Raw genomic sequence first — 17,500 nt, 5'->3', positions numbered from 1 at the left:
AGAACCCCACTCCATGAATGGTAGGATGGCCAGACTACCCCTAGGATGCTCTACAAATCTAGATCAGGTCTAGTGTGTAATGGAGAAAGTCCAGGGGCATTAGTGGAGGCTGGCAGACCTGGGGATGGATGTGAGGCACTGTGATAGGGTGCTGGAGGGTGATAATTCAAGGAGAGCAAAATATGGCTGAAAAATATTACTACACCATGATACAGTAATAAATGATATCATTATGGTAATGAGAACAACATTTGTAAATTAAGTCATCATATTGCAGCAATTTCATAAAGAATATAAAGATTAGCAATCTGTAGAACACAGAGCATTATAAAATGACAATAATTAAAATGAATATCATGCTCAACACTTTATTTATTCATTCTTGTATTGCAGCCAAAGTTACCTTCAAAGGATTGCAGAACAACAGGAATTAATCAACAAATTAGTTAAGCAACTAAATAATGACTAATCCTTAACTACTTAAAAGCAATAAGACTAATAAATATGACAAATGAACCTAATCCTTAAAAAGACAGTCCAGGGATGAGAGCTACGGTATGCACCATGGGTATTAGCCTGCATGCTGCTACTCTGGTCCGTACTGAACAATATGGGACTGTGATGGAGATGGCACATTGTACAGGTGGTGGGTAATAAGTCATGCAACAGCTTGATGAAAATATGCATACTGAAGCAGTATCATAAGGGATTTGTGTCAGAGAACAAGAAGAGCAGAAGCCTGGACTGGCCTGAGCCAGAATTTGGTGAAACGTACACAGCATAACATGTTGTAGACATGTATGCAAGCTTTGTAGAACTGTCGCAATGTACCAAACATTAACAAATGATGTAAAAGCGCACAGGGCTGATATGGCAAATCTGTAACACAGTATAAGGAGTGAATCTCATATACTGTGCATGCCATTTATTTATTTATTTTTATTTATTTTATTTACATTTTGAATTCTGGTGAAGTCCAACTGGCCTGTGAAGAACCACTTTTCAGAGAAGGCCTAAGGAGAAAAGCTCCATACAAGTAAAATAGTTAAATAAGAAAAATTAGTTTGGCATACATTAATACAGTGGTACAAAGTAGAATCTTGATTCCACACTTTTTGACGCAAGTCCTATCACACTTCATCAGGCAGGTACTGTCACAGTTTATCATCATTTGCTTTTTTAAATATCTGTTGTGAACAACAATAAGAGAAGGCATATCCCACTGGAGTGATTTATAAGTAGATGGATGGAATAGTCCACTGTTTTGTTCTTTTGTCAATACCTTTTAATAGTAGAATGTCAACAGTTTGAGTAGAGAGAGAAAGAGATGAGTGAGCTGAAAGTATGGAAGTTAGTGGTTTGATGGAATGTAGAAGTATAGTGAGAGTGATTGGTGATCACATGGTAGAGTTTTAGTGATTCGAATGGTAAATATATGAAATGTTGGGAACCGCTAGAGTGAGTCCCAAAACATGGAGACTGAATGATCAAACGATTGGACTTACATGTATTAATTCTGAGATGCTGTTTCTCAGAATACTCACTTTTTCTGAGGTATGGCGATCTTGAAGTTGGATATTTGTGTGTGTGTGTGTGTGTGTGTGTGTGTGTGTGTGTGTGTGTGTGTGTGTGTGTGTGTGTGTGTGTGTGTGTGTGTGTGTGTGCGTGCAAAATGGGAAAAAGGGGTTGAAGATGGATGGGTGGATGGATATATCTATATATCTATAGCTATATACATCTATATATATACATATATATATATATATATATATATATATATATATATATATATATACACATATATATATATATATATATATATATATATATATATATATATATATATATATATATATATATATATATATATATATATATATATATATGTATATATGTTTGGGGGGGTGGGAGCCTTGCTCCCCACATGGAGTAATGTAGGGGGGCCTGCCTCACCTGCAAAAATAAGTCATTCTAAAGGAAAGGAGTGATTTTCAAGATTCACTCTTCTCCTGGTTTTTGATATATACATTTTTTTTCGGCTTGCTGTCTGGATTTTGAGTGCTGACATTTCAACAAGAAGCTGATTTGGTATGGGGATGGAGAATGGAGAGAGAGAGAGAGAGAGAGAGAGAGAGAGAGAGAGAGAGAGAGAGAGAGAGAGAGAGAGAGAGAGAGAGAGAGAGAGAGAGAGAGCGAGCTAAGAGGCAGTAGTGGGAAGGGAGAGAAGCAGCTAAGTGGGATAGGGACAAAGGAGATAAGTGGTTGAAAGGCAGCTGAATGGAAGAGAGTGGTGTGAGAAAAGGTGGTGGGACTGAATAGGTTTATGGTGGTTTGGTGGGCTGGGATAGTGTTCTTTGTTCGTGTTGCAGTTACAATGTGATTTACTGAGGAGTAGGTGTTTTACTTTGTTATTGAAATTTCCATGGTACTTGGATTGTCTGATGTCACTGGGTAGACCGTTCTAGAGATGGGTTAGTGAGCAGGAACACAGTGCACTCCTATGTGAGTTTAGGGCTCTGCTGATACAGCCTATGCTTGTGGTTTCTGATCTTAGGGATCTTGCTGGTATATACCGTAGTAGCACTGATTTTGGTTGCTGGACATTTAAGGAGTTAATAAAAAATGTTGTGAGCAATTTTTGTTTGGACAGTTTGAGATGGTTTGGAAGGTCCAACCATTGTAGTAAGACAGCAGCACAGTGATGTGTTTGTGTGAGGAGATGGGTTGCAAACTTTGCTATTTTTGTAATAGCATTGCTGCATCTTTACTATATACTGAAAGTGGGTGAATATAGGAGATGTATATAGTAGACTGAGCAAGAAATATGCATAACCATTTGAAATGTTAGACCCACTAGACTGAGTCCTGAAATACGGAAACTAAATTGTCAAAAAAATGGATTTATGTATACAAAGTCTAGGATGGACATTTCTCAGACTATTCCCTTTTCTCCAAGGTATGGCGATGTAAGAGTTAGTAAAAAAAAAAGTTTAAAGGAGAAAAACAAATTTCAAGATTCACTCTTCTCCTGAGTTTTCAACCATTTGTTTTGATCTGTCAGATTTTTTTTCTTTTTTCTTTTTTTTTTATTTAGAGCTACGTGTGGTTGCCAAATGTTAGTTCGTCATCAATTGTGACTTTCCATAATTTAGTGGTGGAAACAATATCTATGGTGTGCCTTGAAGGGTGGTGATTTTGAATGGTTGATTTGAGCTGGTTATGTTTTTTAGTAGAAGCAGCATTCGTTTGTTTTTTTAATATTCAGTATTAGCCATGACTTGCTGAGCCAGCTCTACATTTTTGTGATGGATTGTTGGGTAAGGGATTGTAATTCAGTCATTGTGGCTGAGCAGAGGAGTGTTGAGTCTTGTCGTTAAGGTCTCTTAGCATAAGTTAGGTTTCCATATGTGATATCAACTTAGTAGACCTTCTTTGTATCATTTTAAGTTTTGTTATTTAGGTTTAGTATAGACCAACTACAAGCAATTTTAATACCTCATCTTGGAACTTATTTAACTTTCAAATACAGTTTTCATAAATTCAGCAGTTTGTGATTTTACAGATTTTCTGATGGACATAATGATTTAACTGAATTCCTTAATTACATAGTCTTTGTGTTAAGTGAATTTTAGATTTTAGCCAACTCATATTCTACCTATTTATTATTTACTATCCTGTTAACATTTTGTAGGTAAAAGGGAACAACTTACATATATTTTATCATGCTTGGTTCCATATTTTGTTGTCTTGCCAAAATATATAAATTGTATAAGCATCTCTGTAATACTTTCTGGTCCTCTGTTAGCAGTGTACTTCCCTAATTTTAAATCCTTACATGCAAGTAGTACAGTGAATCTGTTGGGATGTTTATGTCACACATATTTAAAGTAAGTATCTATTCTCCCAAGACGGAATATTGAGTACACCATGATTTCTCCCTAGAAAGACTTTTGTTTGATTTACCATTTCCTATCAGTTATCCAATTTATCAATAGGCCTGAGGTACCCAGCTTAAGAAGTTTATTAATCACTAGTTTTTAACATACACTATCAAAGCTGAGGGGGAAGTCAATAAATATGACATTTGTCTGTATATTTACTTCAATCACCATGATCAGTGGAAAAGTGTAGTCCTGTTTTAGTTTCATTAAAATTATGGCATAATGTTCTCCAAAACTGATAGGTAATGATTCAGTCTTTTATGCTGGTATGATCATATCTGGTAGACATGGCCACAGTGTTGGTGCGTAAATGCCTGATGTAAAAATGGGGCAAAATTAACTTTCCATATCATTGCAACTACAGTGCACAGGGTTTATCCTATACTTTGTTAACAAAGACGTTAGTGAAGCGTCAACCAGATGAAACAAAACAGTAAGGCTTCCACCTTAGTAAAGCTTCAACTACATGAAACAAAAAATACATTTTTAAGGGGGCAAGGGTACCTGCAACTCCAAAGCACTCATACTTATATGCATATACTAACTCTACAGTTACACAGCCCAGTGAATAATGAAATACCCCTAATGTTTGAGCTACAGCTGTACAAATAGAGACTATACCAACAGTGATTTTTATGGTAAACATAATCAGAGAGCAGCAAATTAGTATTCACAGGTTTGAACTCATTGATTTTACATATGTCCAAGTGCAGGGTAACTATGCCCATAATGTGTGCAGAGTGATCTATACACACACATAAAAATGGATAGCAATCACTGCACATATGAGCAGGAACAGTGTCCTCAGTAACAGCACAGATGGTGGGCATTACAGGGTATTATAATATGAAACTGACAAGTCTGCACCTACTGGTCAGTGCATGTTATATCTGTGTAAAACCACCATACATGTAATGAACACCTGGAAGAGCGGGGCAAATATCGTCTACATATATACATCCTCAGTGTCTTGTATCTTTGTCTGCTTATCTAATGAACAGAGTAACTCCTTATACGGTATGGGTAGCGGGTCTGATGAAGTCCACTATCAGGAGCCAAAAAGTGAGCAACCAGAGCCTTGTACATTCTGTGTAATCCTGCCTACAGTAACATTATTTTCTTATGATGCCTCTGAAGCATATCGGTGTGCAGATCCATCATGCATTTTACATGCGTGTTTGCATGAGTGCTGTGCTCTACATGGCACTGGTTTCCTAGATTGTCTTCTTTGATGATAGCAGGTCATCATGGGTGTCCTGTCCAAAACACAAATTGTATGTATTCCTTTGTTGTCATGTTGCATATTAGCTGTGAATATCTATAGGTCGTTCTCTGTGCATATCATTATGCATGAATTCTAACCAGAAAACAATGAGATGTGTTTGGGCTAGTAAAGGACTTTTAAGCAGCTTCCTCGCCTGTTGCCCATTTCTGCATTTTCATATTATGTTACACTCTTTCAATATTACAAAGTAATATCAGCGCCTCACTGCACCCAGTTCTTGCACATCTCACATAATGTACATGACACTGTGTACTAAACTGCTTCTTTTTCTTTGTATTTTTTTTTTACTTTTCCCTGTAGAGCTACGTCTTGCTAGCATATGCAATGATTATTTTAGTAGAATGTCCCTCAGTGTAATATCCATATCACCATTAGAAGTGATTTACTAGACAGTTTGCCTTGTACTCCTTGGTTTTCTTCTCTTATGTAATTATAGATTATTTTGGCTATTCGCAAATACCAATACAAGATGCAGTGTTGAAAAGCCATATGTCTTACACTTTGGAATTTTTAAAGTGGTTTAGCCTGTTTCAACATGAGGTGTTGCACGTATGTAAAGCTTGCTACTCTGTAATGCTCTTGTCATACCTGTTTTATCATCCCTTTGTTTGACTAATATGGAAGCCTTAGCTGCATGTCCAGGCATATTAATTAAAGCATTCAACAAATAAAAGAATTTTTAAGTAACCCAAACATTAAATATACTACCTATAAAACGTAATTTCGTTTTTGTCTTCCTTAGAGGCGTGCCCCAAGCTGTATCTGCGAGCAAGACCAGGGGAGCTGCTTTCATTATTAATCTTTTCTTCAAAAGCTTGTACCTTTATATGAAGCTTTTCATCACCTTCGTTTTTACCGAAACCAGAAGTCAGACAATCAGGCTTTGAACACTGTTCAGCTGAAGTGTCATTTTCCAATCTAAACACAACAAATTCACTAAGTTATTGACTCAGAAAAGTCATTACAGGATGGAACAATATCACATGCACATTCATGGATACAAATCCAAAGACACATTTTACTGTTTTGAGAGAATTAAAAGGAGCACACATTGATAATTGTCTGATTATATTCTCAGTGTATCCTATTTCATATTAGAAAAATGCTATCACAGGGGATGAATGCTAGCCTTGAGCAGCACACTGGCTCAGGATGTTATAGAAATAGTCGCTGTGTTAATAAACAACGGGCAGTTATTTTAACATACTGGTGTTCTGTACCTGCAATAATGCTACCATTTGAATAGCACCAATCTGATGTTCTGCAACTATATAAATGACACTATACATTACTGCATGCCAGGCTGGTACATTTTTTTTTCCATATGAGAAATATGTTAATAATGCATCCCTCTTTTTGTTTAGTTATCTCACAGCCCTGCTTTTGAACAATTAGTACTGTAAACTTAAATCTAGCATTATGAATGCACATTATAGCTAAAAGCAAATAGTGACTGTATTACGCAGGAGTATGTATATGGAAATAACAGTGAGCTTCAAACACCAGATGATGCTGTGTTACCAGAACGGCAGAGAATACACAGAAGACCCTGAATCAATTGTGGTTCAATGGCAGAGGTTTGATTTCCATTTGTAATTCCACTGCTATAGGTTTCATAATGATCTGTAGGTAAACTGCAGTAGCAAAAAAGGATTCAGGCATTACTGTGTCAAGTCACCACCTGTTAAAACCATTGTGGTCCTCCTTCCAGATCCAGGAGGCAGCTTTCTTTCAATCTTGTTACGCATTCTGTTATCAGTGCAGTAGGGGTGAATGGCTGAAAACATCAGCTGTCAATGTAGGATCAGAGGGCAAAGTACCAGTCGAAGCTGCATGACATGTTATGAATCCCAAAGCTACCCATGCAGTACAGAAGAATTTGCCTGGTAGTGATACCGCCTTCTCATCTCTGATTGCTCCTCTGCTCCTTCACATGGCAATGATCCTAGAAATGTCCCTAACCCCTAAAAACAAAGGTTAGTGTCCTTAAAAATTCCATGAGAAAAAGATAATACCAACCTACTCAACAAAAAAATGCCTGTATCATTTAATACCACTGAAAGCTACAACACTGAGTAATTTCATTTTAAGGGCCATACGCACTTTCCTTGTCAGGTAACACAGTCCCCTTATCAAAACCCTATGCAAGTTTGGGTATACTGCAGTATAAGAAAGGATAATCTGTATGTATCCTTCAATTTGCAGTCTTAGATATATCCACCTGAATACGAATTAACTTACTAACTGCCAGATATGAAAGCAGCAACCAGATTTAATGAGCTATTCAGGTTGTTTACCAGGAAAACCACTGATTCTCTAAAATGCAACAACAGATATTAATATAAAAATTAAAAATTTCCTGGACTCACAGTGTCAGTGCTTTAAAATGTAAAAAAAGCAGTGCATGTACTCTGCCATTGGCAAACCTGGAAAAAATGCCAAAAGAAAATGGAACATATTAACCAATATAGCAAAACAAGCTGCGGTGGTACGGTGGTAGCATTGTTACCTCACAGCAAGAGCTTCTCCCGTTCGATTCTCGGCTGGGCTTGGGAGTGCCTTCTGTGTGGAGTCTGCATGTCCTCCCCGCAGTTGGGTAGTGTTCAAAAGACATGTGTGCGTAAATGGGCGTGCCTTTGTCGAAGGTTGGGCATCGAGCTGGCACCTTGGCATTTCAAAAAAATCTACTGCCAATCATTAGTGGACCGGAGTTCTGCTATGGCGAACCCTTACCAGGAAAAGCCGAAAGACAAACAACAACAACCAATATAGCAAAACATACTTAGCATTTATGAGAAAATACTATAAATAAAAAATACATTTTGTGATGAAAGCACTTTTCTGCAGCTCCAGAATCTGTTAAGAAATTGTTGATTCAGAATTGTAACTGAAGTTGTACAAGAGAAAGCACTTGGTTAAGTAACTCAAGATAGCATACAGAGCACTGAGTATACAAGAATGCATTCACTGTTTCAATGTCAAGATTTTAGCCAAAGCAAAGCAACTCATTCCATTCACATGATTTACACCCAGCCCTACTGTTATCAGAAATGAGGTTTGGTAACAAACCAATTTGTCCAGGGACATCTTCAGGTGGGGTCCGATAAATATAGTAGAAGGAATTAAGTGGGTGGGGGAATGAAAGGCTTAAATGAGAATCTGGGATGATTGGGAGGAAATGTGGTAAGGGTAGGGAAGGGCTTAAGGGGTCTAATGAAGTGTAACTGGGGAAGGAATCACTTGCTAAGGCAAGTGCTACATCCAAGATGACTGGTGGGTGCTTTTGGTGCAAGTAGGCCTCGGGTTAATGATGTTGGTATGGGGGAGTAAGTGAAGTGAGTGTCTCTTTGTTTTTTTTTTGCTGATACTATGCTGTGGGTCATGTTGGTATGGTCTGAGGGGAATAGGTTTGGAGGGTCTGTGGTCGCATGGCTGGGTGGTAGGTATAATTTTGGAGATGAAGGGACCTGTTGGGTAGATGGCTGCTGAGTTGTTTGAGGTATTGGAGCATGGTTACTGTAAGGGATTGGTGAGGTAGCAGTTCAAGGCTTTTGGGTTGGCCAGTACTGTTTACTTCCCTTTTGTTAAAGTGGAATAGTGGCCAATGCAGTTACTTGGCAATGTGGCAGGTTCCATGTGTTGGGTTTTCTTTGAGTTCAGGATCCTTTACTAGAGATTTTGGTCTGGCGTATTGTTAACTGTTGCTTCACAGACTGCCCACTACAGGGTTTGATGTTGGTATTATTTTAGGGGAAAATAAACATCACGGAAGACCCCATACTCATTCATTGCAATATTAAATGTGTGTTATATTCCTTATTAGTGTCATGGAATGGGCATGCTTGGTTATGGAAAAGGTAAGTAGGTGCTTAGATGCTTTTACTGTTAATGTGCTGTAACATTTTTCAAGGGCTTGGCACATATTCATTAAGAGCTCAGTTATCCATTATACATAACATTGAATCCTATGGTGGGGTAGCAGTCCTAGGCTGTCATGCAGAGCAGTTAGTTACTTTGATTTGGGTCACTGGGCTATGCAGTGGTTGGATGTAGCAGTCCTTGGCCGTTCGCAGGCTGGGAAATGGCGGCAAGCAATGGAACATTGTGGCTGGAGCTACTAAACATCTGAATTCATCATTGCTGCTCCTTAGATGCCTCTTAACAATCTTGGGTTTTCACAGAATGTCCAGATGTGGGCTTATAATTTGGTATGGCTGCTAACAGGGGTGGTTTTCTGGTGGGGACTGGTTGCTAACAGGGGTGGTTTTCTGGTGGGGACTGGTCACAGCAGCAGCCATTTGATTTATTTCTGTGAGAGGAGCGCAGTGTCACGGGATGAGTAGGGAGGAGAACAGCTTTTATTCTACCATTTTGGTGTCCTTCTGATGAGACTGAGTGCTTTCGCAGACATTGGGGAACTCTGAGTGATGGCTGTTTACTCACACATGCAGTGTAGTAATATCAATAGTCTGAATTATTATACTGATTTATTTGTCTTCATAAAGTTGTTATTATCTGGACTAATCATGGAGTGGTGGACCTTCGTTGTGTGAATCGAGTGCTTTGTTAATGCAGTTTCTGGATGGCAGTGAGGTTGGTATAGGTGCAGAGCATGGTAGTTCAGCTGCCGATTCCTTTTGAAGGGTTTTACAGGTGGGGAGTCATGATGCATTGCTCAACTGTACAGATTTTTGCCAAATGTCCAGATTTTTGATTCATGTTTTTTGGTCTCTTTTTCATCAAGTTTGGTTTTCTGGCAAATCATTGAAAAATGTGTCAGAAAATGATGTCAGACATTTGAGTTGCAGATTTCATACCCCTCAGAAAATTCATGCTAATAAAAAAACAGTTACTCCATCTACTTCCAAGTTTGTAAGAAAAATATTTAAAGAATGCCCCTATTTATGGGCCTTTGTCTCCCATTTATGGCTTTGTCCAGATTTTTTGTTCAAAGAGGTTGAGAGGTATGGTGGGAGTGTTTCATGGGTAAAAGCATATCATCAGCTTTGTAAAAGTTGTTAATTGCACATGAGGGTAGTGCAATTAATGATTGGCAAGAACTTTACTTTCAGCCATTAGCTCAAAATTTTATAGATTTCAACATTACATCCAGATGTTGCCTTAGTTTTGGTCTATTTTTATAAAGCTTGGGGTTGCCTGGTGCCATACATCTTAGTTTCTAATTCCATGTTTCTCAGGCAAAGCATGCTAATACCAGTTCAGTTAATCTAGTGATTATTGAGTTTATGTGGACAATATCTGTCACTATTGTAGGCCTTTGCCCCCCCCCCCCCCCACACCATTATTTTAGATTCTCTCAGATTTCTTGGACTAAGAGGCTGAGATGAATGGACCATAATTAAGTCTATTTAAAATATATATTAAAAAAAAGTGGGAATGTTATGGCTTCCACCAAGTCATTGGGATGCTTGAGAGCTTATGGTGGAGTGTGCAGGCTTTGAGTTGTGGAGTGTACAGGCATTTCAGTGCAGACTTTGAGGATTTTTTTTCCTCTCCAAATGAGGTATGTGCCTTCGATTGAGGTACACTTGACCTTGGAGTCTGGAGCTTTATAAGTTGTAAGAGCAATTGTTACATATATAGGTGTGATAGGTGTGTGTATACAAGTCCTTATTTTGACCCCCTTTTTTTCCCCACTTCATTTATAGCTTTAACCAGCCATTTTACTCTATGAGGTTGAGAGATATGGCTGGCATTCACTGTTTCTGTGATTTGCATTAAGCAGACTTTGCTTCTGCCCAGATGGGGCAGAATTTATAATTTAGGCCATTTGTTAAACATGGGAAGTTTCTAGAATTTTGAGTCCCCAGTAGTTGTTGGGGGGTAGTGATAATGTGTGGTGGGGTCTGTGTGTGTTTGCTTTATGGGGGTTATATTAGGTAAAGCCTCCGCATTAACACAGAGGCCATTGCAGACTCTGAAATCTGCCGTATTGGCAGAAGTATGGACTGATTAAATTTTCTTTACCCTGTTTATTGTCATGTCTTCCATCTCCAAGATGACGAACCCTGCCACTTATGTGGTATAAATGGGTAAAAGGTGGAATATTTTCTAATGGCTCAATAACAACTTTAGCCTTGACCATAGGATGGTTAAAAATGTATTGTTTTATTTATATTATAGGCCTTTTAATGGCAGGATGTTTCACTTCTGTTTACCTCGGATAGCAGTTAGATGGTTAGCATGGAATGTGCGCTGGACTTTTTTGATGTGGAACTTTGAGGAACATGACTTTTTATGACCCGAGTGAGGAATGCTCCTCAATGTGGAGGTACACTTGAGAGGTATGAGCATGAAGGTATTTTACAGTTTAAGCATCTTAGGTTTCATTGCAGTTTAATGCTGTGGTTACAGCCATTTGCACATCAAAGCAGCAAATTGGAGAGGCTGCCAAGATTGCACTAACAGATGAATATGACCTTTTGTTTAAACTGTTAATTTGGGTAAGAGTGACTGCATAGGGCTACTATTGTACTGCTCGTTTATAGAAATGTTCTTATGACCATTGGAACAGGATATAACCGGGTCCATACAGTGTTTATATGTTGTATAGAAATCACTGTCTTGGGTATTGTTTGAGATTTAAATTATCCTTTATATGCAGTGTCTAGTTGGCACCTCACTTTATATTGTGTGTTTTAATAGGTGTCATTGGAATGCATTGGGTCAGCTATTTCTGCTTGTAGATCAACTTATCCATTCCCCCACCAAGGGCAACAATATCCTAGACCTGGTCATTACCAACATAGGCAACCGGTGTTCCACACCAGAGGTCAATTCCTCATTGGTCAGATCCGACCAAAAGCTAATCACCCTAGACATCCACATCCTGCCCCCACCCCCCATTAGGGAAACCACTGTAAAAAATTTCTCCAAAGCCAACTTCACTCTTCTTAAGATAGAAGTGGCAAACTTCATGACACCCATGCAGACGGACAATAAAGGTCCAACTGCTGAATCCTACACAAATGCACTTTATAAGCACTTACACGAGTGCATGGATTGTGCAATCTCTAACAGAACCAAGATGCTATCTTCCAAAAAAAGGAAGCCAATCTGGTGGTCCCCTGCCTTAAACATACTCTACAACATAAGAAAGAAACTGTTGCAAAAAAGAATAAAATCCCATGATTGGAGGAACTCCCTGGTCAGCCTCAGTAAGAAGCTGAGATCCCCTCATAAAATCCTCCAAAGCTAGTTACGAAAACAAAATTGCCACTGATTCTAAAGACAACCACAAAGCATTCTATATCTATGTCAAGAATCTAAATGACAACCCTCAGATCTGCTCTGAGTTACAGCACAATGGCACTAAATATACAAAACAAACTAATATTGCCAACATCCTGGCAGATAGGTTCAGTGTTAACTTTAGCCCCCTCTCAACCCCTAAAGGGCACATCTCTATACCGGAAGAATGCAAAGTTCCTGTAATCATGGTGCACAGGTAAAAACCACACTCTCCAAAGCCAAGAACATAGCATCCATGGGACCTGACAACATCCCAGGCTGGGTTCTGCATGAACTACAGAACGAACTGGCACCCCACCTAAGTACCATGTTTAATCATAGCCTTACCTTAGGCTTTCTGCCCACTGAATGGCACACAGTGATGATCATCCCACTCCACAAAGGGGAAGCCACCACGGACTCCGGGAACTACCACCCCATTAGCCTGACGAGCCTGGTCTGCAAGGCTATGGAATGTATCATTATGGAACTTATAAACAATGACATCAGTAATCTCCAAACTCTGGACCCCACCCAGTTCAGGTTTGTAAAAGGCAGATCATGTCTCCTAAACCTGATAGATGTCTTTGAAGCAATCACCAAAGCCATAGATGAGGGCAAGGTGGTTCACACAGCCTATCAAGATCTTGCCACGGCTTTTGACACCATCCCCCACTCTGGAATTATAGATAAACTCACTAAACTAGGCATAAATCCGTGTGTCACAAGATGGGCTGCCAACTGGCTCACTGACAGAACCCACACTGTGAAAGTAGCAGACTCTAAATCTGACTTCAGACCAGTGACAAGTAAAGTACCACAGGATTCAGTCCTGGGTCTTCTCCTGTTTGGTATCTACTTCTCTGAAGTACAGGCTAACAGAGAAGGTCTTTGGCTAATGAAGTTCGCAGATGACTACAAACTAGGAGCCATAATCGAAACTCCTAATTATGTGGATATCCTATAAAAAGGCCTCACTGAGACAGATGCCTGGTGTCAAAGCCATGGCCTTAAGCTCAATGCCAAAAAGTGCATTGACATCCCTTTTGGTAAAAACTCTGTATCCATGAACTACCACATAGGCAGTCTATTTAACACCGAAAGTGTGATACGAGACCTTGGGACACAGGTGGACAGTAGTCTCTCCTTTGATAATCACATCGCCACAGTAGTCAGGAAATCCTTCTACATGGCACACCACATCACAAAGGGTTTCTCATTCAGGAAAAAAGAGGTCATTGTTCCCCTCTACTTGTCACTTATTAGACCAATTATAGAGTACAATGCCCCTTTTCATATGTACCTCACAAGACATCTACAACAACTGGAAAGGCCGCAGTAATACCTCACAAAGAGGATTACCAGCCTCAAACAGATGCCCTAAGCAGACTGTCTCAAAAAACTCCAACTTTACTCCGTTGCATATCGTCAACTCAGAGGCGATCTTTGCCTAACATACAAAGCTATGTCAAACCCAGAGCTGTTGGACATGCTCCACTTACAGAAATCCCAGTCCCTCCAAGCTACATGGTCTAGGGACCTAAACCTTGTCACAACAATAAACAGAGCATGCTGGAGGGATAGAAACCTGTCCCAGAGACTTCCCATACTCTGGAACAAACTACCTATCTGTATCAAACAAAGCTCCTCATTAGCACTCTTCAAGAAAAATCTTGATGATCGGATGGGAGATAGGAAATTCACCCCAGGGATCACTTCTGTGGCTTGCTTGACAGGGGCACAGGAAAATTATTTTCTTGGGTGGCGAAAGCCAGGGTACCTTTTTGGCTAGGCTTATGTAGGCTCTAGGGCCAATAGCCTAGTACTACCTATGAACATATAAGTCAAAGATTTTTAATGTTATTATGAAGTATTGCTTTGTGGTGAAGATGGTTTACAATTTTATTTTTATTTGCAGATGGAGAAGTGCAGAGTGGGCATCTTCAGTGGCCTGAAAGAAATGAATCTCAAAAGTGACGAATTTTGCATGGGTGTCTGTTTTCTGATGATGGAGTGGTGCTCAAGGAGGTTACAGGTAATGCTCTTTAGTGCTAATTAAGGCATGACAGACTCAGTGCAGTTTGGGAGTAGTGTGGGGATGGGGAGTTGGAGGTATATCAGGGGCAGGATGAAGCAGGTTTGGGGTTGTCCACAGGTGGGGTGGAGTCACAACATTGTAAGGTGGGGTTGCCTTTTGTGGGCAGGGTAGCTGGTTTGAGTTTTCTGGTGGCAAAGCTATGTAGATGGGTTTCCTCACTTGTCGGTGCTACTGGGAGTTAGCACTGCTTGCCACTGGAGTTGGCAGCAGCAGCTGAGGCTCTAAGACTAGGCAAAGGTTTGACAGAGCACTGCAAGGTAGAGGTGTCTGTGGAGAGGTGTGAGGAACCAGCATCCATTGTTTAAGCAGAAGGCTGAAGGTCTATGTGAGGTATTGTTTTTGGGGGGGGTTAGGGGATGCAGGTTGGAGTTTGTTTGATTTGCCAGATCCAAAGATGACACCAAAAAAAAATTTGAGGGATGAAGTGTTGCAGGGGTAGATTGCGGATGTCATGGAGGTCACTGGGCTCCTGAATTTTACATATCTGAGGGGAATGGTTTTTGATTGTTGGCTGGCAGGATGGTAGGATGTTGGGAGGAAGAATGTACAGGATGTAAGGATGTTTGGAGGAGGGATGTTACAATTTAGAGCTAGTTTCAGTGTCTAACGTCAAACGTTTACTAGAAGTTGCAGGCTAAATGGTTAATTTTCATTTGGGCTAGGTTTACAATCAAAAGAGTGATCGGACTTAGTTCGAATTCCATATGTCCGATCACCCAATTCGACAATTTGAAATAACACAATAAAGAAATGTTGACATGCACAACAGTGAAAGCTACTGTGTTGTGCATTTCAACATTTTGAAAATAGATCGCACTATAGCAGGGATCAGAAATATACCCTTTTCTTCACTGTAGTGTGATCTTGGAGTTTGTATATATAAGTAGCAGGGGATGTAGGGGGAGTGCAGGGAGGCTTGACCCCCCCCTGCAAAAGCATTTTGTTATTGTTGACCGGAAGTGTGGTATGAGTTTTTGGGGTTGTCAAGGTGAGGTGTGTTACGTTAGCGTTCAATGATCAGTTGTGGTACAGCATTCCGTGGCAGTTTTTGATAGGAAGATATATGGTAGGGCATTCCGGAGTTTGTTAAATTATGTTTAGGCTGGGGATCAAGGATTCCAGTTAAGCTGGTCAAGGTGGATTTATCTCTGATTTGTATAGTTGCACAGGTGACAGGGTTGGGTTATTCGACTTTACTAAATCTGGGAGGATGAGTCATATGTATTAAAGGTTAGGATGAGTTGGATAGTGTGAAGACTGGCAGACTATGGCTACTGACAAGATGTCTTGTTTTGAGGGCTGGCATGGGTATGTGGACATTCATTGGGTTACATTCTGGGGGTTATTGCCTTTATGGATGTAATGAATTCATTGTGGATATATTCTGGTCATTCAGAAGGTTGTTCATTGATCAGCAAATATTAGGATGGTCATTATGTTTTTCTGCTTATACTGGATAGTTGGTGTGATGGCAGGATTACTCTTAATTGATCCATTAGGAAAAGAAATCTCATTTTGGTCATTAGTGTATCCATTGGGTGGATAAAGCGGTTGCAGTTAGGCATGATAGGATGTCACTGACCTTCCTTTGTTTTCGTTGACATTGGGCATTTTAGGGTTCTGGTGGTACATTGTGCTTGCATGGTTTTGCCTGACTTGGGTTTAGTGTTTTGTGGTGTATTTGGCAGGTGATTACCTGGGAATCAGTTTGGACAGGACTTTTGGCAGATGGATAGGGAGGTTTATGGGGATTTTCCTTTGACAAATTAGACATCTGATGTTCGGTTGCGGGATATAATTTGGGGGAGTTAGGATGGCTTGTTGGATGGATGGAAGAGCGATTGAGGGGATGTTGAATATTTGGAGTTTCATGGTAAGCTGGTATATGTTTAGCTGGAGTAATTAGGGATTAGGGTTTATTTTAATTTTTTTTTAATATGGAAGTGGTATGGCTTGTGATGACCATCCAGCTAAAAATGCTATGATGATTGTTTAATATTTTATTGCCTATAATGGATACTTGGTGTGATTGCAGGATTGCTATGGTCTCATTTGGTTATTATATTCATTGGGCAGTAAAATGGGTCTGCAATTTAGCATGATGGTCTGCATTCAATGAGTTGGGAAAGGAAAGTGACCGCTTGTACGCTGCTTGATAAATAAAATAAGCGAGCAGAGGTAAGCTGCTTATTTGGTTGGATGTGTAATTCAATAAATGGTAAATGAAGTGGTGCTCTGCTTCATAAGTAAGTAAGTGAGTGGAGGTATGGACGCTGCTTACTGGGCCAAGATGAGCTGGTACGCTGCTTCATAAGAAAGCGAGTGGCGGTATGGACGCTGCTTACTGGGCCAGGATGATCTGGTACACTGCTTCATAAGTAAGTGAGTGGCGGTATGGATGCTGCTTACTGGGCCAGGGTGAGCTGGGTCACACTGTCCTACTTAGCATTACATGGATGTTATGCTCAACTATACCATGTGTTAGTTGTAATTAATAAATATTGGTTAACAAAATTATCTTTAGGGAAGTTTAATAAAGGTCATCAAATGTCATTTGGTGTGATGTGTTGATTGAAGGGGACCGGGGCAAAGAGATAGAACTTACATACCTACTCATATTCATTATGTATTTGAGGATATCATATGGGACTTTGATCAGATAAGGGACTTTGCCAGAGCTGGCTTTACCTAAGTACTTCAAAGTAAGTTGCAGAACTTCTACAGGCTTGCTTTGTAGGCTAACCTGAAGATCTGCTGTTAATAAGACAACACCAGGTCCACAAAGTCAAATAAAGTGTTTCTACTAAACCAAATAGTCAAGGTATGTGATATAGGATTATGCACCCCATAAGTACGAAATACCATGGAAATACGAAGATAGATGTTCTCCGCTGTTACAGCTGTACTCCATTGCATATCAGATAT

The 17,500-nt window shown here is 39.7% G+C and overlaps 1 protein-coding gene across 2 annotated transcripts in view; it reads right to left on the bottom strand.

The window, feature by feature from the left end:
- VEPH1 (ventricular zone expressed PH domain containing 1) overlaps positions 1–17,500 on the bottom strand; it is a 4,140,519-nt gene that overhangs the window by 1,676,455 nt on the left and 2,446,564 nt on the right. For both annotated transcript variants that reach the window (XM_044070483.1, XM_044070484.1), the window contains exon 8: positions 5,935–6,144. In XM_044070483.1, coding sequence (XP_043926418.1) covers positions 5,935–6,144 — 210 coding nt within the window. The remainder of the gene's footprint in view (positions 1–5,934; positions 6,145–17,500) is intronic.

Source organism: Protopterus annectens, chromosome 4.part1 (assembly GCF_019279795.1).
Source record: "Protopterus annectens isolate FY-2018-M chromosome 4.part1, PAN1.0, whole genome shotgun sequence".
Classification (NCBI taxonomy): domain Eukaryota; kingdom Metazoa; phylum Chordata; order Ceratodontiformes; family Protopteridae; genus Protopterus; species Protopterus annectens.
This window is presented reverse-complemented; position numbering and strand designations above follow the sequence as displayed.